Source organism: Belonocnema kinseyi, chromosome 3 (genome assembly GCF_010883055.1).
Source record: "Belonocnema kinseyi isolate 2016_QV_RU_SX_M_011 chromosome 3, B_treatae_v1, whole genome shotgun sequence".
NCBI lineage: Eukaryota > Metazoa > Arthropoda > Insecta > Hymenoptera > Cynipidae > Belonocnema > Belonocnema kinseyi.
In genome coordinates, this window is record NC_046659.1 from 99,157,339 (window position 1) to 99,180,858 (window position 23,520).

Sequence of the window (23,520 nt, forward strand, 5' to 3'; positions counted from 1 at the left end):
GAATTTTGGGAGGTGTTTCAAGACCCCCTAAGGAAGCTTCCTGACAACTAAGTTCATTGTTATAAATTATTTCCATTTAAAATCCTTCGTTGACTGGCCTAAGATGTAATTGCTTTGAAAAATTTCCTGTTCCAAAAAAAATTATCATTTTTCTCGAAAATACACCATCCAAAGTCAAAATTGTAATTACTTTAGAAAATGCACTGTTCCTAATCAGAATTGTAATTCTATTGGAAAATTATTCATTGTTCTAGATCTGAATTTCAATTTTTTTCGAAAATTCTCTGATCGAATTCAGAATTACGTATTATTTTTTCGAAAAATTTCTTGTTCCAACTCAAAATTATGATTATTTTCAAAAATATCACGTTCCAAGTAAATATAATAATTCTTTTCGAAAATTATCTGAACTCTCTCAAAATTATCATTATTTTTGGAAATTCTCTGTTAAAAATCAGAATCATATCACGTTCTAGGTAAAAATGATCATTATATTAAATAATAATCTGAACAACCTCGAAATTATCATTTAAAAAATTCCCTGTTTTTAATCAAAATTATTTTCGAGAGTCTCCCGTTCCAAGTGAAATTTATCATTATTATAAAAAAATTCTCTGAACCAACTCAAAATTATCATTATTTTGAAAAATTCTCGGAACTAAGCAAAATAATAATTCTTCTAGAAAATGTTTTGAACCAATTTGAAAATATCATTCTTTTCAAAAAATTGCCTGTTCTAGATTTTTTTTTTTAATTCTCTGATTCCATTTAGAATTAGATATAATTGCTTTAAAAAAATTCCTGTTCCAACTCAAAATTAGCATTCTTTTCAAAAGTTACTTGTTCCAAATCATTATATTAAAAAAATTTTTTAAACAACTCAAAATTATTATTTAAAAAAAAATCCCCTGTTCGAAATAAAAATCAAAATTCTTTTCGAAAATACGCCCTTCCAATACAAAATTATAATTCCTTTGGAAAATTCCCAGAACCAACTCAAAATTATAATTCTTTAAAAAAATCCCTGTTTCAAATCAGAATCAGAATTATTTTCGAAAATACCCTTTTTTAAGATAAAACTCAAAATTAGCTTTTTTCAAAAATGTCCTGTTCCAAATCAGAATCCTTTTTGAAAAAAAAAACCCGTTCCAAGTCAAAATTATCATTAAATTAAAAAATCCTCTGAAACAACTGGAAAATGTCATAAAAATAAAAATCCCTGTTCCAAATCAGAATCAAAATTATTTTTGAAAATACGACCTTCCAATACGAAATTATAATTCTTTTGAAAAATTTCCGGAACGAACAAAAATATTCTATTAAAAAAATCCCTGTTTCAGATCAGATTTTTTTTAATTCTCCGATTCAGATCAGAATTAGGTGTAATTGCTTTGAAAAAAATCCAGTATCAAGTCAACATTATCATTATTTTTAGAAATTTACCTGTTCCAAATCGAAATACTTATCGAAAATACCCATTTCTAAGTCGAAATGATCATTATATTTAAAAAATCTCTGAACCAACTCGAAAATATCATTTTAAAAAATGTACTCGTTCCAAATCAGAATCCAAATTCTTTTCAAAAATAACCCGTTCCAAGTCAAAATTATCAGTATATTACAAAATTCTCTGCGCCAATTGGAAATTATCATTTAGAAAAAAATTCCCTGTTTCAAAATTATTTTCAAAGTTTTTCAAAATGTATTTCCAATACAAAATTATAATCGTTTTGAAAAATTCTCTGAATCAACTCAAAAATATCATTCTTTTCAAAAAAATCCACTGTTTCCAATAAAAATCAGAATACTTTTCGAAGATACCATTTTTAAGTCAAAATGATAATTATATTTTTTAAATCTTTGAACCAACTCGAAAATATCTTTTAAAAAAATTACTTGTTCCAAATCAGAATCAAAATTCTTTTAAAAAATAACCCGCTCCAAGTCAAAGTTATCATTATATTTAAAAATTCTCTAAACCAATTGGAAATTATCATTTAAAAAAAATCTACCGTTTCAAATCAGAATCAAAACTATTTTTGAAAATACCCCGTTCCCATACAAAATTATAATCTTTTTAAAAAATCCCTGTTTCCAATAAAAATCAGAATACTTTTCCAAAATACCTACTTCTAAGTCAAAATGATAATTATATTTAAAAAATCTCTGAACCAACTCGAAAATATCATTAAAAAAAATTACTTGTTCCAAATCAGAATCAAAATTCTTTTAAATAATAACCGGTTCCAAGTCAAAATTATCCTTATATTAAAAAATTCCCTGAACCAATTGAAAATTATATTTAAAAAAAATCCCCTGTTTCAAATCAGAATCAAAATTATTTTCAAAACTTTTCAAAATGTATGTCCAATACAAAATAATAATTTTTTTTTTAATTCTCTGAACCAACTCAAAAACATCATTCTTTTCCAAAAATCCCTGTTTCCAATAAAAATGAGAATATTCTTCGAAAATACCCATTTCTAAGTCAAAATGATATTTATATTTAAAAAATCTCTGAACCAACTCGAAAATATCATTTTAAAAAATGCACTCGTTCCAAATCAGAATCAAAATTCTTGTCTAAAATAACCCGTTCTAAGTCAAAATTATCATTATATTAAAAAATTCTCTGCGCCAATTGAAAATTATCATTTTAAAAAAATCCCCTGTTTTAAATCAGAATTAAAATTATTTTCAAAATTTTTCAAAATGTATTTCCAATACAAAATTATAATATTTTTGAAAAATTCTCTAATCCAGCTCAAAAATATCATTCTTTTCAAAAAATCCCTGTTTCCAATAAAAATCAGAATACTTTTCGAAAATACCCCTTTCAAAGTCAAAATTATCATTTATCAAAAAATTCTCTGAAACACTCCGAAATTATCATTTACAAATAATCCCCTGTTTCAAAACAGAATCAGAATTAGTTTCGAAAATACCCCGTTCCAAGCCAAGATTATAATTCTGTTCGAAAATTCTCAAAACCAACTTAAAAATATCATCCTTTAAAAAAATTTCTGTTAAAGATCAGATTATTTCTTTTTTTTTTGTAAAATTCTCTGATTCAATTTAGAATTAAATCTAATTGCTCTGAAAAATATTGTGCTCCGGCTTAAAATTAGCATTATTTGCAAAAAACACCTGTTCCAAATCAGAATCAAAATTCTTTTCAATAAATAACCCGTTCCAAGTCAAAATCTTTGTGAAATCTTGACATTTATGTGAAATCTTTTTAAATTTTTGTAAGATATTTGAAATATTTAAAACTCTTAAATCTTTGTGAATTTTTTTTTAATCTTTAGAAATTTATATGAAATCTTTGAAATATCTGTGAAAATTTTCTTTAAAAATTTTAAACTTAAACGTTTTTTTTGTTTGTGGGATTTTTTGTGTTCGTTTGAAGCAATTAAAATCTTTTTAAATCTTCTCAAAATTTGTTGAAACCTTTTGTATTAGTTTAACCCATTTAAATTTCGAAATGTTTCGTATTCTTTTAAAATGTTTGAAATCGTTTAAAATCTTCGAAATGTTTTAAAATCTTTGAAGCCTAGTGTACTCAACCTTTTTTGAAATCTTTGGAATTCTTGTATTCTTTTGAAATCTTTATGAATTTTTTATTAAAACAATGAAATATTTGTGTAATCTTTCTAAAATCTTTTGAATTCATTTAAAATTGTTAAAATATATCTAATTTGTGTAAAATATTTGAAATCTTAAAAATCTGATCACTATACCTATTAAAAATTGGTTTAAGTCTTTAAAAAATGTTGTAAGTTTTAAAATTTGCGAAAAAGTTCGTAATCTTTGAAATCTGGTGTACACGCCTTTTTTAAATCTTTGGGAAATTTTTTTCCAATCTTTTGAAATATTTCTTAATTTTTTAAAAATCTTTTCGAAAATATTTGTATTTGTTGAAATTATTAAATTATTTTAAATCTTTTCAAATTTTCTAAGATGTTTTGAAACATTTTGAAATCGTTTAGAATCTTTAATATTTGTATGAAATTTTTGAAATCTTTTGTATTCATTTGAGATCGTTGCAATATTTATAATTTGTGTAAAAACTTTTGAAATTTTAGAAATCTGATTCAGTATAACTATTTTAACAATTTTTAAATCTTAAAAATCTTTGGAAAGTTTTAAATACTTTGAAAAGGCTCAAAATCTTTGTGAATTTGGTGAACACGCCTTTTTAAAAGCTTTTGAAATATTTTTTAAATTGTTGAAAAATCGTTTTAAAATTTTTTTACTTGTTTAAATCATTGAATTATTTTAAATCTTTTCAAATCTTCCAACCAATTTAAAAACCTTTTGAAATCGTTTAAAATTTTGGACATTTTTTGAAATTTTTGAAATCTGGTGTACTCTACCGTTTTTCAAATCTTTGCAATTCTTGTATGCTTTTGAAATCTTTATGAAATTTTTATAAAATCTTTGAAATATTTGTAAAATCTTTTGCATTCATTTGAAATCATTTAAATATTTTCAATTTGTGTAAAATCGTTTGAAATCTTAGAAATTTGATTCACTATCCATATTAAAAAAAGATGTAAATCTTTAAAATCCTATAAAAAATTTTAAATCTTTGAATAGGCTCGAAATTTTTGTGAAATCATTAAATTATTTTAAATCTTTTTTACATGTTCTGAAATGCTTTCAAAACTTTTTAAATCGTTTAAAATCTTTGAAATTTGGAATTCTTTTGAAATATTTGTAAAATATTTTGTATTCATTTGAAATCGTTGCAATATTTGTAATTTGTGCAAAATGTTTTGCAACTTTAGAAATCAGGTTCAGTATAACTATTTTAACATTTTTTAAATCTTTTAAATCTTTGGAAAGTTTTAAAAACTTTGAAAAGGCTCAAACTCTTTGTGAGATTTTTTTTACTTGTTGAAATCATTAAATTAATTTAAATCTATTCAAATCTTCTAAAAAATTTTAAAACCTTTTGAAATATTTTAATACCTTTTAAATATTTTAATACCTTTTATAAATATGATGTACTCTACCCTTTTTCAAATCTTTGAAATTGTTGTATTCTTTTAAAATTTTTAGGAAAGCTTTAAAATATTTGTGAAATCCTTCTGAAATATTGTGCATTCATTCGAAATAATTTTTAATTTGTTTAAAATCTTTTGAAATCTTAGAAATCTAGTTGACTATACCTGTTTTTAATTGTTTAAATCTTTAAAATCCTATGAAAGTTTTAAAATCGTTGAAAAGGTTCGAAATCTTTGTGAAATCTTTTGAAATATGTTTAAAATTTTTCCTAAATCTCTGTTTTTGAAATTTTGTTTATTTGTTAAAATAATTAAATTATTTTAAATCTTTTCAATATCTTCTAAAATGCTTCGAAATTTTAAAATTTTTTTATGAAATATTTGTTGAATATTTTGTATTTATTTGCAATCGTTGAAATATTGATAATTTGCGTAAAATCGTTTGAAAGTTTTAAGAACTTTGAAAAGGCTCAAAATCTTTGTGAAATCTGGTAAACACGCTTTTTCAAACCTTTGAGACATTTTCGTGAAATCTGTCAAATCTTTTGAAATATTTGTCAAACTTTTCTTAAATCTTTGTTTATGAAATCTTTTTATATTCATTGAAATCATTAAATTATTCGAAACCTTAATAAAATCTGTTCAAATCTTCTAAAATGTTTTCAATCTTTCGAAAGTTTTAAAACCTTTGTAAAATGGCAAAATTGTAAATTGTAAAATTTGTAAAATGTTAAAAATCCTCTTAAATCTTTTTAAATCTTTCAAATATTTTGAAACCTAAATGAGATATTTGTTTTATCATAAACTAAAACATTTAAATCACTTTTTCGCATTTCAATAGAAAAAAACTATTTAAAAAGAAATAGAAAAATTTAATTCAACATTTTCTTGGAAAATTCAAGAAGAATTTCAGGTTTTAAAGGTCGCTGAACACCCTGACAATCGAATGGAAAAAATTCCGTTGACTCTATGTAATTTCCAAACTTTAAGATGATAAATAACATGATATATTTACCGAGTTAGCAAAGTGTCTTTAAAAATGGAAGTTGACGTAGCAGCTACAAGACTCGTGCAAAGCCTCGCACCGCTATACCGGAAATTCGTCTCGTTGATTGACTGAAATTGGTATCAGTAATTAGAATATTATACACTTGTCAAAAAAAGAATAGAATTGCAAGCAAAAATACCCCCCCAAAAAAAAAACAAAAAAAAACGAACCTGTTGGATGATCATTGAAGCGATTTGTTGAGACTGACTAGGCTGATCGAGGTATGGTTTTACGCTATTGACAATGCGGGTTACTAATGCATCAAATCGTCCTGGATTCATAGTGAGCGATTTCATTACATGATCAAGATGTCGCAATGTTCCTTCATAATCTGAAGAATGATTGTTTGTCTCCCTTCTGGATGACTGAAAGAATGAATATTTATTTATAATTTGAGAAATTGAAAAATCCAGAAATTGGTTTGCATTTTTTCAAATTTTAAATTATTTTTGAAAGTTTTCCCCGAACTTCTAAACATTTTTTTAAATGAATAGAAGTTTTCCTACCATTTTTATAAAATCCTGCAAATTAAAAAAAAAATCCTTAAAACCAGCCCCCTGAAACTCTGAATTGAAAATGACGGTATGATATTGAATTCAATAACACAGTAAAAGTAATTTACTGACAGTGTTATATAATTTTTCAGTTTTTTGAGTGATCTGCGACATTTTCCATTTACTGAGTGAAAGAAAACTAAAAAAAATGTTTGTTTAGATTGTAAATCGGGATAAAAAAGTAATCGGGAGCAGGAAAAAGCTAAAAAAATTCAATTTTGCTCTTTTTATAAATATTATTTTATTATTAATATTAACTGTAAATAATAAACATTATTTAATATATTCCAAAAGCAACTTATTTGGTCTTTAGATTATAAAAAAATAATATCTTAATATATTTTCAAATTTAAAAGAATGAACTAAAATTATACATTTCAATCAAATTTAATGAATTTGTTCTAAAATTTTTTCTTTTTGGCATAACTCTTTTCATAATATTTAGCTTAAGATTTATAACGAAAGGGGATTGTTCATCATCCTGGTTTTTAAATAAAACATGAACTAAAGGGTCTTATTCTAAAAAAGAAATCGCATCATAGGAACTAAGTTTTCAAAATAATTTGCAAATTGCTTTTTTATCCATTTTACATTGATTTATTCGCCAATCAGGGCATTTATATTTTGAATTATTGATCATAATTATTTTAACCGAATCCACAGAAAATAATGATCAATAAATGTTCATTTCCATTTCAAATGATTAAATTATGTCTTTTGAAGAATAGTTTATTGAAGATACAAATAATTTCACAGTTTTCGATGAATGTGATGCAATAGAATAAAACTTTTTAAGGGTGAAATTTTGTAAATTTTTATAATTTGATAGTAACTTTTTTTTAAATTTTGTATTAAAAAAAAATTATTTCGCTACCACACGGACAGTAATATTTTAGGAACATTCAAAATTATTCAGATTTTATTTTAAAAGGTTAATTTTAAGTTTCAAAGATTTTCAAATATGCCGAAAAAGACTGTGAAAAATTTTAAAACCATTTTTTCGGATTACATTTTTTATTTGTAGTAGTTTCATTAGTTTTTAAAAGAATCGAAAATAATTAAAATCTTGAGAAGATTCGGAAATATTTTTAACGAAATGTACATTTTTGAAGATTTCGAACAAAAAATAAGAAACCTTCTAAGATTTTTTAAAAGGTTTTTAGAGAACAATAAAATTGTCTCAAGATTCATGGTTAAATTTCAAATGATTTCTTCATTTTGAAAAGGGCATTCTAAAAGAAAATTGAATCAGAATTACAAAAAAATTCTATTATGCTTAATGAATATTTAGAAGTATTCACGCAATTCAAAGTTAATTTTAAAACTCATACAAAATTTCATTTTTACATCAGATTGGATTCTGCTTCCACACAGTTTTTAAGGCCTAAAAAAAATAACGAGTTCGTAAACCAGCTATTTTGGATGAAAATTTAAAAAGTGACGGTATTTTCAAACCAGTTTTTTCAATATTCAAAAATTCTATGCGTGGTATTCCATAGTACTCAGAAATTCAACCAATTTATTCTTACAACATTTTTCAATTAAAAAAAAAAAAAAAAAATTATCAGAGAGCATTTTCAAAATCCAAAAAACCAAACTAAAATTAACATTTTAAGACGAACAACGCAGGATGTAAAAAAAATTCAAGAGAAGAAAAACTTTGATTTTTTAAAGTCCTACAAGAATATCAAAGCAACTTTTTGAATTTTGTCGGAAAGTTGAAAATTCAAATTTTGAACGTACAAAAAATCATTTAAAATTCCATTCTGCGGTCAAACTATGCACGATACGAAAAAAGAATAAATTAACTAAAAATGCGCGCCCTGAAAATATCTACACATTTTTCATGAATCACTTTTTAATAGAACGCGTATTTTATTGTTTCTAGTAGTAAAAACAACATTAAAAATTTTTTTAAATTAAGTTTTGGACAAACGACACAAGCTATGAAAAAATAAAAATAGACAAAAGTTGCTCTTCCAAAAAATTGCGAAAAATCATTCAAATTTGTCATGAATAATTTTCGATAGAACACGTAGTTTTTATTTTAACCGTAAAAAATTAGATTAAAAATAAAAAATTAATTTTTTGGAAAAACAACAAAAGAGAATAACTAAATTAAAAGACAAAAGTTCTTTGACCAAAAAATATCTACGGGTTTGTTATAAACTTTGGTTATAAAAATGTATTAAAAGTAAAAAAATAAACTCCCAAAGGGTAAAAAATTCAGGATAAAATTATAAGGCTTTAAAACAATTCAAGTTAAATTCAACTGAATTGGAAGAAATTTTAAAAATCGAAAAAATTCCATTCCATTCCTTAAAATTGGAACGAATTTCAAGGAATTTAAGGTAAATGAGAATGGTTCAATGAAATTCATAAAAATTCAAGGTAAATAAAAAATTCAAATGAATCGAAAACAATTTAAAAATATGAAAAAAACTTTAAAAAAATCTATTGAATGGAGTAGAAATTGAGTAAATTTAGAAGAATTCAAGTGAAGTGAACAAATTCAAGAAAATTCCAAATAATTCATGTAGAATAAAAAAAAAATCTTGGAATCCCTACTAATTTCGAAACGAAAAAGAGAAAATTCTGGAGAAAATAAAGCTGAATGTAAGAATTTAATTATTATAATTGATTGAAATTAAAGTACAAACGAATTTAAAACAATTCAGGATAAATTAATCAGAATTAAGGGCGAATTTTACAATTGCAAAAAATATTTGAAAACTTCTTCAAATCTTCAAAACCCTAGGAAATTAATACGAAATTCTCTGAATTTCATTAAAATATTAAAATTCCTTAATATTATTAAAACCCTTGAAAATCCTCGGAAATTCTTTAAATATCGTGAAAATCTTGGATTTTTTTTAAATAACCTACAATATAATATTCCTATTTCAAATCTTTTGATATTTTATTAAATCTCTTGGAATTTTTTTAAAAATCGTGAATTGTCTGAGAATATTTTAAAACACCCTAAAACATTTCAAATCCTTTAAAATCCCATAAAATTACTGAAATGAATTAAGAATTTCTTTTTAATCTTTTAAAAATATCCGAAATCATTTCAAAAACTTTAAAATCCCTTAAATTTTTTAAAGCTCTTAAAAATGCCAAGGGATTTAAAAAATTCAAATCTTTTCATTATTCTATTAATTGAAGTAAAAAAAATCCAAAGAATTTAAATGAATTCAGGATAAATTAATAAGAATTGAGGTTAAATTCCCAAAAACTAATTTAAAAAGTGTTCAAATTTTTGTAATTATAAACAATTTTTTAAATAGAAAAAAACATTGATTTCCGTAAAATTGAAATGAAATTAGAAGACTTTAAGGTAAAAGAGAAGAATTCAATGATATTCATGAAAATCCAAGTTGAATTAAAAAAATTAAAATCAATTGAAAACAATTTAAAATTTGAAAAAACTTCATTGACTTTAGTAACTTTGAAATGAACTTATAAAAATTCATTGTCATACAAAATAATTTGATGAAATACCAGATAATTCAAGGCGAGGTTAAACGAATTCAGGATTAATGAAATAAAAACTTTCTAGAATTATTTAGAAAAATTCAAAAGAATTCAAAATAAATTAATAAGAATTCAGGACAAATTCCAAATTAATTGCCAGAAATATTTTTTAATCTCTTCAAATCTTTAAAACCCTACTATACTCCTCACTTTTTGCGAATGGACACTTTGAAATTCCACAAAAATATTAAAATCCCTTAAAATTATTAAAATCCATGAAAATCTCTTGGAACTATTGAAATATATAAAAAAAATTCTGGCAATCGTTTAAAATTTCCCAAAATATTTCAAACCCTCTGATATCTTATTAAATCTCTTGAAACTTTTTAAAGATCTTTAAAATACCTCGGATTCTTTTTAAATGCCCTGAAATATATCCAATCCTACAAATCCAACTAAAATTACTGAAATCAATAAAAAAAAATTTGCAATATTTAAAAATATCCTAAAATATTTTATATCCTTTAAAATCTTTTGAAATCCCTTTACATTTTTTAAAGCTGATAAAAATGGCAAGGAATTTAAAAAAAATATTTCAAATTCTTTGATTATTCTATTAAATTATTGTCAGGATCAATTAAATAAAAACTTGATAAAATCCCGTGATGAAATCGTCCCATATCTTCCGAAATTTTAGCAAATTCTTTATCTTAAAATATTTCAAATGTTTTTTTTTAATTCCTTCAAATTATTGAAATAAAATTTTAAAATTCATTGGCAATTTTTAAGATTTCTTCAATCATTTAAAATTAAAATCTCTTAAGAATGCCTTAGAAATGTTGAAGAAGAAAAAACCTAAAATAATAAAAATCCCTTTAAATTATTGAAATCTACTACAAATTTCTCGGAATCTTCTAAAATACCCTAAAACATTTCAAAACGATTCAAGACAATTCAGAAACAGGAATTGAATACTGATTAACCCAAGAGTCAATTCATTGTAAGAAAAGTGAATAATGTGATCTTTTCCTTTTAAAAAATGACCGTAAGAACACCAAATCCTGAAAATAGGGTACTTTTAGGGCCCGAAGTCTGAAAAATAAGAAATAAATAAATAAAATTCAAGCTATTTATTTGCAAACCTGATGTTTATCAGAATAATCTCCAGATCCTCCATCATAATAGCCAAAGTCCTGACCACCTTGCTGCTGGTTATAGCCTTGGTATTGTGGCATTTCACCATATTGCTGGTACATTTGTTGACCGTGTGGCTGCTGAATTACGTACTGCATGTGCTGCTGATGCATGCCATGAGATCCTTGATGTCGTTGACCTAGAGACTGGCCCTGTCGGACAATTTGCAGACGATCTTGAATTGAATGACGAACCCATCCTTGTGGCTGCGCCTGCTTTTTGAAAAAAAATAATACACACTCAAATACCTATATTACCGACCTCGCTTTGTCATTTAACTGAATTTTCTTTCTTTGAATTCAAGAACTTTTTTTGTTTATTAATAAAATATCAAACTGGAACTTTGGAAAATGTAACCAAAGAGCATAAACTACATTTGTGTAGTTCATTTGAGTAGAAATTTCGCGAAAATTTATTTTCAAATAAATTAAAAACTGGGAAACAGCAGCCCCCTGGATAGAGTTCTTAAATTTCCGAGAATTTAAGTTCACGTTATATAACCGAGAATATGACAGAATTTAGAAGAATTTTAAAGAATTTATGATTTTTAACAATATTTTTATTGTTCGGGTTATATCAACGGTTGAATGTAAATTACTTTTTAGCTCAGACATATTCAGGAATTTAAAATATTAAAATCAGTAGCTCATTAATTATTTCACACTGTTAGACTGAAACTCTATAATAAATACCACGAAGTAGCATAAGAAGACTCCAATCCCGAAGAACTTAAACGCATGACATTTTCAAAATTCTCTCATTTCTCGACTAATTTTTCATTTCAAATCATTAATATTCAAATACCAGTATTTTAATCTTATGATATTTTTTACCATAGAATATTTTATAAGCGGAATAAAACAGTGGTTCATATACAAATTTTCAAGTGTATTAATTTATTTCAAATACAAAAAAAAAAGGTTTTTCTACTTTAAAAGATAACTTTTTAACAAAATACTGGAATTTTAAATAAAATAATTCAATTTTTAACATAATAGTTTAACATTCAACCTAAAAAAAAAAATTGCCAATAAAAAAGTGTCATAGTTTATATTTTAATAAAAAAATAATGAAATTTACACAACAAAGAAAATAATTTTAAAACCAAAAAGACAAATTTTATTTACAAAAATTCAATTTTCACACAAAAAATATGATTGTTGAACAAAAAATTAATTTTCCGCGAGACTGATGCATTTTTACGCAAAAAAAAGGAAATTTCAAACTAAAAAATGATTTTCTACAACAACAAAAAACGCGATTTTTTAACTAAAAAATATCAATCTTAAAAAAATGGAAGTTCCATTTTCTGTTAAAAAATGAATTCTAAAAAAAAAACAATAATTTCCACTAAACATTTAGTTTCAACCAAACATAAACCTTCAATAAAAAAATTTCACAATGTAGTTTAACTTTTACCCAAGTAGTTTAATTTTCAATTAAAAAAGATTAATTTTCAACAAAATAATTAAACTTTCAGCCAAACAGATAAATATTCAACTTAAAATATAAATCTTTAACAAAAAAGTGATTTCTTAACAAAGCGATTCTACCAAATGTTTGAAACAAATTAGTTGAATTATCAAGCAAAAAAGAACGATTTTGAACCAAAAAGTTGCACTTTCATACAAAAAATGAAACTTCTGTAACAGATGAAGTTTTAAATCAAAATGATAAGTTTGCAAGAAAAAAGTTTGATTTTCAGTTGAAAAAGATTTTAGTCGAGTTTTCACGATCAAAATATGAGTTTTTAACGAGAAATAATTTTCTACCGAAAAAATTGAATTTTTAATCCAAAAAGACGAATTTTTTTCAACCAAAAAGGAAGAATTTTTAACAAAATAGTTAAATTCTCTACCAAATAATTGCATTTTTATCCAAAAAAAAATCAATTTTGTACTAAAACAGATGAATTTGTAATAAGAAACCAATTTTTTTTTATAAGTGGAACTTTCATCAAGAAAATATTTCAGTTCTTTTTTCAACACCAAAATATAAATTTTAAACAAAAATTAAATTTTCTACTAAATATTTAAGTTTTCAAGAAAATAGTATGATAGCTTAATTTCTAACCAAATGGTTGCATTTTTATCAAAAAAGATTTAATTTCTGCTAAAACAGGTAAACTTTAAAATAACAAAGACACACTTAAAAAAAAAAGAGTTGAATTTTCAACCGAAAAGTTAACGAAAAAAATTCAATTTTCTATTATTTAAAATAAATTCTGAAATTCTCATAAATTCTCAGAGAATTTATTTCTCGGTTATATTGTGGAAATTTTGAACAAAAAAATATGAAGTGCATTTGTTTTTGATTCTAACTCGGGATATAAAGGTAATCGGAAGAAGGAGAAAGCTAACAAAATTCAAATGTTCCAAATATTGTTAAAAATGGAAAATAGCTATTTTTAGGGATGATATTAAACTTAAACCTAGTGTTGCAGTTGGTTCTTTGCACTTTTTGTTTTTAAAATTGTTCTTTTCAACAATATTATTTTATTGTTAATAATAACTGTGAATACTGAGAATTATTTAATACAGTAAAACATAACTTATTTGTACTTTAGATCATAAAAAAATATATCTTAATGTGTTTTCAAGTTTTAAAAAATAAACCTAAAATTATACATCGTAAACAAATTTAATTGATTTTAATTAATTCATTTTAAAATTTGCTTTTCGGCATAACTATTTTCACGAAATTTAGCTTAAGATCTAAAAACTAAAGGGTCTTATTATAAAAAATAAATCGCAACATAGGAACTAAGTTTTCAAGATAATTTGCAACTTTCTGTTTTATCCATATTGCATTGATTTAATCTCGCCTATTAGGGAACTTCGATTTTTAATTTATCATTATAATTATTCTAATCGAATCTACACAAAAGAATGATAAATAATTGTTAATATTCATTCAAAATGATTAAATTATATTTTTTAAAGAATATTTTACTAAAAATATAAATTATTTTACACTTTTGTTTGACTTTAATGTAATAGAATAAAGGTTTTGGAGGGTGAATTTTTGTAAACTTTGATAATTTGATAGTAACTTTTTTAAATTTTATGATCTTCTATTTTGGAAAAATTGAAAATTATTCAGATTTTACTTTAAAAGTTTTGAATATTTTAATATGTGTTGAAAAAGAATCTAAAAGATTGTAAAACCTTTTTTTCGGATTAATTTTTTTTTTTGCAGAAGTTTCAGAGATGTTGAAAAAAATCGAAAATAATTGAAATCTTGAGAAGATGTAGAACAATTTCAAACGAAACGTACATGTTTGAAGATTTGGAACAAAAAAATTTTAAAACTTTTTAGAATTTTTAAAGGTTTTAAGAGGACAATAAAATTGTCTCAAGGTTCGTAGTTGAATTTCGAATGATTCGTTTATTTTGAAAAAGGCATTCTAAAAGAAAATTAAATCAGAATCAGAAAATTACAAGAAAATTCTATTATGTTTTATAAATATTTAAAAGTATTGAAACAATTCAAAGTTAATTTGAAACTTGTGAAAATGTATTTTTTTAAATGTAAATTGTTGAAGATTTTGAAAAAGAAGTTGAATTAAAATTACAAAAGGTTTCAAGAGAATAAAATTTTTTTCAGATTCCCAGCTAAGTGTGTAATGCTTTTTTTATTTGGAAAAATTAACTTTAGGATAAAATTCTTAAAAATTTTAAAGTATTTCCAAAAAAATTGTCAAAAAAGAATCTCAATTTTATAGCACATTCTTTTTTCTTACAAAATATTAAGACAAATTCGAAAAAAATGTAAAAGACATTTAGAAGGCTTACAAATCTTAAAAAGTTTCAAACAAAATTGTTAATTTGAAGATAACAAAAATTTTGATTTAAAATTATTCTCTCGAAGATTTTAGGGCATTTTTTTGTATTATGCAGAATTTTTTTGTTAAATTGTAATTTTAAAAAATGATCTGAAATTACACATTGTAAGCATATTTAATTAATTTTAATTCATTCACTTCAAAAGTTTCTTTTCAGCATAACTATTTTCATGAAATTTAGTCTAAGATAAGGCCAAAATACTTCATCTTTAAAATTTCCAGATTTTTTCCTAGCTAATATAAGAATGTAAATTTTTGACACAATAGTTGAATTTTAACAAATTAGTAGAATTTTTAACCAAATTATTGAATTTTCAACCAAATGGTCAAATTGACAAACGAAAACCATAAACTCAAAGCAAATAACATTTGAATTTTCAACCAAATAATTGAATTTTTGAGAAGACAATTGAATTTTCAACAAAACAAAGATTAATTTTCTATGCAAACAGAAAAAAGTTCAACTAAAGAATATTACTTTTTCGTCCATAAAAAAGTTTAATTTTTGTTATAAAAAAAAAATTTTAATTTTTAACGAAGTCCTTTTAAGATACATTATATTATATTTACATTATGCACATACTATTTACTAAGATAATATCTTTGCTACTGGGAATGGTGGTCGACTATTTCCCCATCTGGTGCCGAAAACGGGAACTAGAAGGAGTAGGTAGCATTTGAAAGATGCATTTTAATGTGTGCATAAAAGTGTTTTTACGATTGTTTTATCACGTTTAAAATGGTTAGTAAATGCTACAAATAAATTTTTATCAGAAACAAAGCGTCCTAGATCGAATTCCACCTTCTATACTGGAAAAATCACATCATTTTATAGATAGTAAATAGTTCATACATAAATTAATAAAAACTTACTTTGGGTTTATTTTTGCTTCGAGACAAGTTTATTTAAGTTTATAGTATGTTAAAAATTACAATAAATAGTAAAATAGTTTGTTTTTTTTAGAAAAAAACATTTCTGTTAAAAAATGTGACTTACTTTTTAAACCGTAATAAATACTTCAAACTTCACCAAAAAAAATCGTTAAAAGAATGATACGCACAATATAAAATGCACGTACAAAATCGTACCTATTTTTTCTAGTTCTGATTTTTCCCACCAGATGGCGTATTTTAGTTAAACATCTCTGGTTTAAGAATTCCCAATAGCCCTAAAATTGGTTCTCCAGAACTGTTGTGTTTCATTTTTTCAGAATAAATAAAATTTAATACATTTTTAACAAAATAGTTGATTTTTTAACCAAAATGTTGAATTTTCACCCCAAAAATATATGAATTTTAGAAGAAACGGTCTATTTTTCACACGAAAATATAAATCTTAAATTTTCAGTAAAATAAAATAATTAATTATTCATCAGAAAAAAACTTATGATTAACAAAATAGTCCAAATTTTAAACCAAAAAAGGCGATTTTTCAACCCAAAAGTTAATTTTCTATCAAAGACAAATTAAAAAAAAAACATGAATTTTCAACTAAAAAAAATCAATTTTAAACGAAAATGGAAAACGTAAATTTTCAGTAATAAACAACTAATTAAAATAAAACAAAGTTTTCAAAATTTTAACAAACTATTCAAATTTTCTACAAAGTATTAACATTTTCAAAAAAGTATTTAAATTTACAAACAAAGAAATGATATTTTTAACTAAAATAATTATTAATTCGAAAAAAAAAGACGAATTTTCAATAAATAAAGACATTTCAGTCACAAAAGAAAAAAATGTTTAACGAAATTGTGTAACTTTAATGCCAAAAGACGAACTTTCTGTCAAAAATTTTAATTTTCAATCCGAGAATATGAATTTATAACAAAAAAGTTAATTTTAAATCCAAAAGAAGGAATTTCTAATCCAAATAAACAAATGTTCAACCAAAGATGAATTTTGTACCATAAAAGAAGTTTTATTTTGGACCAAAATAAAAAATTTTAAACCAAAATGTAATAGTTTATATTACAGCAACAAAACGATGAACTTTCCACGAATAACAATTTTCTACAAAAAATACAAATTTTCAACAAAATGCATGAATTTTCGAACAAATAGTTTAATTTTTAACCTCAAATGTAAAAGTTAAATTTTCAATACAAAAAATAAATATTTTTTCAACAGAAAAAACACTAATTTTTCACAGAATAGTTAAATTTTAACAACAAAAAAATGAATTTTTAACTAAAATAATTAATATTCAACCCCAAAGATGAATTTTCTATCAATAAAAGACTAATTTTCAACCAAAAAGTTTAATTTTCTACATAGACAAATATTTAACAAGGCATGAATTTTCAACTAAAAAAAATCAACTAAAAATGAAAAAGTTAAATTTTCAATAACTAACAACTAATTAAAACAAATAAAAATCAGTCAAGTGAGAAAAAAACTTTAACTAAATTGCTCAACTTTAATTGCCAAAAGGCGAACTTTCTTAAAAACATTCGTATTTTCAATCCGAGAATATGAATTTTCAACAAAAAAGTTCATTTTCAACCAAACCTTTGCATTTTTAACAAAAAGAACAAGGGAAAATTCAAACAAGAAGACTATTTTTTTACCAAGCTAAAAATTAAAATAATTAATTATAATTTTCTTATGTAACCTATGATTTTGAATATAAATAAATGTGTATTGTAGCAATATTTCCAGTTTACAAAATCACCAGTAAAAAATTTCGTTCACATGAACGTTCAGAACTTGAATCATATTCAATTTTCAATGCGAAAAGAATGATTTTTGTTAAAAACAGTCGAATTTTCAGCCAAAAAGATGACTTCTTAAGAAAATTATTAAATTAACAACAACGTAAGGAAATTTGTTACCAAAAAAATAATTTTCTGAAGGAATCAACTGCAACAAGAAGAAATATAAATATATATACAAGGCAAACGAATTATGAACAAGAATATTCAAATTGGCCGTTTTAATCAGTGAAAAAAATGGGTTCGCAAACATTTTTCAGTCAATGAAATTAGAAAAATCAAACTCTGAAGCTAAATATTTTGCCATTTGATGTAATAAAAACTAAGCTGCAAATTAAATCACTCAAAGTAGAACTCTTGAGTTTTAAACTTTAAAAATTGAAATTTAAACCATCTTTTACAAAATTATTGAGTTCGAAGATATAAATCCACGTTATTATTTGCAATGCTCTAAATCGAAGAATCAATCAATGTATTTCAAAATTATATAATTTTAAGAAAATTATAGCGAAAATCATAAAAAATGGTACGATTATATTTTTTTATAAACTGAACACTTTTTAATTTAAAGTCTAAATTATTTGAAATGGTTTAAAAATCCATAAAATGATTCAAAATTTTATTTAAAAATCTTAAAACATCTACATTTTGTTTTACATTGTATCCAATTTTTAAGTTATTTTTTTAAAAACATTTGCAGAACTTCTAAACATCTTTTTAAATTATTCGATTTTTTTAATCCTGCTAAATTAAAAAAAATTCCTTAAAATGTTACATGTTCATTAAAATTTTTATTTTTCTAAATGTTTTTATATATTCTTTGGACAAAAATTTTCAAAATAAAAAATCATTTTCAACATTCTTAGAAAATGTTCTTTATTCTTCTAAAATCTAAAGTTTTTCAATCTTCTTAAAAAGTTTCTAAAACTTTTGATCAAAATCTACACATGTAGACAATTCGAAAAAATTTTAATTAATTGTTTTTAAATTCTAATTATCTTCAACTTACTAGAATTTTTTCTAAGAATAAGAGGTGTTAAATTGTTATTTATTAATCAAAATTCAACAATTGGACTTAGGAATTAATTTTGTTTTAAATAGAACAATTGAAATTGTAACTTTCAAAGTTTATTTTTTGCATTTAGTTTTGAATATTTAGCTTATAATTATTGATTTTAAATTAAGTCAGATATTTCTAAATATTAAGAAATTTTTCTTTTTCTTAATTAGAAAATTTCAAATTGAACCGTTCAACTCTTACAAATTTTTAATCTAAAATTTGATAAGTGAAAGATTTTCGAATTGCGCATTCTAAACTGAAAATTGTTTCTTACAAATTTGTAAAATTCCTGGTGAAAAAATAAATCCACTGTCAATTCCCTACTTTTTCCCTTACCAATGTTTATTTCATCTGATTATTAATATTAAAATAACAGAATCTAAATTTTGTAAAAAAATTAACACAGAATCTTTTATATACAGAATAAAACAATTTCAAATTTAAATTTGTACTTAATTATCCCTAAAAGTTAATTAAATTGCCAGTTATAGAAATGCATTGATTTCTGCTAGATTTTTTAAAAGTCCCTGATTTTACCTTGACCAATAATATTTCCTGTTTCCATAATTTCCCTGACCTAGGTCAACCGGAAAATAGGTTCGATGTTTAGAAAAGAGAACCCTTTTAGAGTGTTATTGATTAAATTTGTACTTTTATGACCCACTTACAGGTGCAGGTGCGGGACTGAAGCTCTGAGGAACAAATTCTGCAGCCTCTGCCGAGAGTTTCGAATTTTTCACCACTTCTGCAACACCTGCATTCTCTAAAATCATAAATTAAAAAAAAACCTATAGTAAGAAACTGTGGCCTGACAAAAAAATGTATATTATTATCTCTTTTAAGAATAGAAAAACATCTGATCTTTAAAATAAATCAAATTTAAACCCTGCCCAATTAAAATTCTATAAAAGTGGAAATTTTCTAATTTAAATAGGTGAAAGTTGAACTATAAAAATTAGAATGTATTCATGGCAATTAAGTGCCGTCTGAATTTTGGAGCACGCGACATTCGCGAGTATAACAGTTTATATTTTTAATTCAAAATTCAAACTAACAAATGCTTACAACAATTAAACTATATTAATATGGTAGCAATAAAATAAATATAATTTAAATGTCCCACACGTGTTAAAGCATTTATAGAAACAAAACTCCAATTTTGAGGTTAAATTACCCACTTCGATCTGCCATATTGTCAAATCCACTGAATTTTATTATCACAAAACTTCAATTAAAAGTGATGCAACCTCAGATTTGTCGTCAGATAGTAGAATACACAACAGATAATAAAACCGCGAGAATCAATATTTGTAAATCATACTTTTGCAACCATTTCGAGATTCGCATAAACGTTCCACGAAGTTGTTCTACATTTCGGAGTAACATGATAACAATAACGAATCGTAAGAAATGAAAATAGGAATCAAAATTAAAATTTTTAAATCCTTTTTTTACTAAAAATCTGCAATTACAATATGAACTCAAGACAATAAATAAAAATGAATAAAATTGTTACAAAACCTGTTGCTGGAGCTGGTGCAGCACTATGTGGCCTCCTCAAAAAATGAGGTTCTTGCCTTCCAGAGGCCCAGGAACCACGTCCTCGTCCACGACCTGCACCTCGGTTACTATTATTTCCATCTCCACTTCCATCGGCTCCGTAATTATCCATATTTTTGAGCAGTTTTGTCTCACAGATACAACGAAATTGTCTCCAAAAATGTTTTTTGACATAAGCTCGTAACTGAGAAGTCAATTCTCAATCCGAAATGTACTGATAAAACGCAGCTTCTTGGAGGAAAAACACATTTCCGTGAATATGTATTACCGGCGATAGACAGTGTGATTCGAAGACGGAACGAGGAACTAGGCGTGTCATCAATGAAGTGCAAGTCAAGTCAATCGAACTCGTGGAATGCAGATTGGAGCACAAAGTTGACAAGGACTTGCACGTGGTGAATGCAAACTCCACCACCCACTTCCTTATCGAGTCGTGGCGATGCCTGGAACTCTGGACCAAGAGCAACGACGTCTTCTGTGGGCGGGTAAACAAAACACGGCGGCCGTCTATTGAATAATCTTGAAGCAAACGCACCAGCACAGCCCACGCATCCAAAATTCCAGACACAAATTCGTGACTGAAAAGGCAGTCAATTAACGGTTAACCGGTGATAAATATTAATATCGAAGTAGATTAGTACACTTCCGCCACTTCCACCGATCACCACACACACAAACACAAACGAGTCGACAGTGTCGACACTGCCGTTAAACATCTGCTGCGAGGGGAGGAGTTATGATGAATAGGTATTTCCAAAGACATTGTATTCCTGGTTAGATGGTTGAAATTCATCAACATACAGAAATGGATTGCTGACTCCGTGGTGGAAACACGAATCGCAATTAGAAAGAGAAGGGAGATAGTGGTGAATTGACTGTCTCTTTCTCGTCGGAGGTGATTGGGCTAGAACGTTTCTGACGCTTCACATTGGGGATATAGCAATAATTTCATTCAAAACTACCCCACGAAGCCAAATTAAAAAAAAATTTTGTTTAAACATTTTTTTGAAACAAAATATGGCAAAATCAAGTTTTTTTAAAAACTTAATTGTATAACCCTTTCGTGAATATAAGATTTTGGGTCACTAACTAGATAAAACATAGAATTTAAGGAGTTTAAGGAATAGCCGATTTTAAATTTGCCAAATAGTTATGCAAAATAAATTTGTTTAAATAAATTATTGATCATTTTAATTGTTTTGCAAAATAAATTTTAAAATCTAATCCTACTGGAAAGAAATATGCCCGAAGCAGTATATTTTATATTTAAAATACAATTTGTTAAAACCATATGAATAAATAATTAATTTTGCATAATCTATATTAAATTTTAATCAGGCTCTTAACGTTTATTAGAGAATGAATAATCATACAAATAGAAAATATGTCAACTCAAGGGTTTTTTCGTGCGCTACTTTCAAGTTTGTTATTAGTTTTGCAAAAAAAATTGTTGCAACTATTTGTTTAAACAAATTATTTGGAAAATTTTGGCTTCGTGAGTCTCTTTGAAATTCATTTACAAATATTTCTGGTTAAGTTTTGTTTGATTTGGTTAAGATTTGCGACATGTAGGTGGTTTTGAACATTCCGTCTCCAACCTGGGCTTGGGACTCAGGCCTGTACGCTCTTTCTTGATGGCTTTCTTATATAAATTATGAATAAAAGTTTATAATTCATTTATCATTTGTAAAATAAAGTAAAAGAATAAGCCGTTTCAGTTCGTAGGAAAAAAATGAATATTTTAATTACTGGTCACTTTTTCTTGCGTATTTCTGATTTTTACAAACATAACATTATTGTCTACTGAACACAAACACAAAGTACGTGTCTTGATAACATTCTCTATTTTTTCTACCAAATAGTAGAATTTTCAACTAATAAAGATAAATTTTGAAAAAAAATGAAATAGTTCCATTTTGAACCAAAATGATGAGTTTTCAAACAAGAAGATTAAGTTTAATCTACTACACGGAGAGAAATTTCAAGAAATTATTTCATGGAAACGCGTGATTTAAGAGCTACCATTTTTGCGTGATTTAAAGTTTTGGGCTCTGTGATCTAAAAGCAAAGAATTCGAGACCTGAGAATGAAAGGACGTGACATAATGCCTGAAACTTCGATACCTATGCTTAAAAATTAAGGGTTCCGTTATATTAGTTCTCGCGCCAAAGCGTAATAAAATCAGGGAGTAGTGCCGTGAATTAATCTCCCGAAATTTCTCTCTGCGTAGAAAGGCAAATTTTCAAGAAATATATAAACTTTTCATTAAATATTTAAAGTTCCAACCAAAAAATGTATATTTTCTGCTAAAAGAAAACGAATTTTCAACAAATTTTTTTAATTTTCAACTAAAAACTTAAGTTTTAACCAAAAATGGAAAAGTTAAATTTTCAGATGAAAAATTTAATTTCAAAGAAATCTTATACAATTTGCAACAAAACAAGTGAATTTTCAACTAAAAATGAAAACATTCTTAACCAAAACAGAACAGTAAAATCTTTCGTTAGAAAAATTATTTTTCAATCAAAAAAGCGAATTTTTCAATAGAATTGTTGAGTTATCAGCCATATCGATTAATTTTCAACTAGAGTAATGAATCTTCAACCAAAAATATTAGTTTTTAGTAAAGTAGTATAACTTGGAACCAAAGAAGATTAATTTTTAACACAAAATTGAATAGTTGATATTCCAGCTAAAAAAGATTTTAATACTAAATAAAAAACAGTTAAATTTGAACAAAAAGACAAAACTTAAACGAAATATCTAATTTTGAAGTTTAAAAATTAATTTATAACAAAACAAAAAACAACAAATTTTCAATTAAGTAGTTAAGTTTTAATCGAAAGAAATGAATTCTCAACTAAAAGAATTTGTAACTAAAAATGAACAAGTTCAATTTGCAGTTAAAAAATAATTTTTACCAAAAGAAAAAGGAGTTTCGAACAAAATACTTAAATTTTCATACAAAAATAATAATTTAACACTTTATGGTCTATGTGGGACTTTTAGGGCACTGTGTCTTTTTGTATTTCAAATATTTATAAAACGAAGAGAGGGCAG

The 23,520-nt window shown here is 24.8% G+C and overlaps 1 protein-coding gene across 2 annotated transcripts in view; it reads right to left on the minus strand.

The window, feature by feature from the left end:
• LOC117169448 (polyadenylate-binding protein-interacting protein 1) overlaps positions 1 to 21,173 on the minus strand; it is a 35,761-nt gene extending 14,588 nt beyond the window's left edge. The window contains exons 1-5 of one of the 2 annotated variants that reach the window (XM_033355829.1): positions 20,422 to 21,173; positions 19,569 to 19,663; positions 11,231 to 11,494; positions 6,228 to 6,422; positions 6,025 to 6,125 (exon numbers count right to left, since the gene is read on the minus strand). In XM_033355829.1, the coding sequence (XP_033211720.1) occupies positions 6,025 to 6,125; positions 6,228 to 6,422; positions 11,231 to 11,494; positions 19,569 to 19,663; positions 20,422 to 20,572 (806 nt within the window). In that variant the 5' untranslated portion in view covers positions 20,573 to 21,173. Of the gene's footprint in view, positions 1 to 6,024; positions 6,126 to 6,227; positions 6,423 to 11,230; positions 11,498 to 19,568; positions 19,664 to 20,421 lie in introns of both variants that reach the window. The other variant, XM_033355828.1, reaches the window with a different exon arrangement.
• Between the last annotated feature and the right edge of the window lie 2,347 nt (positions 21,174 to 23,520).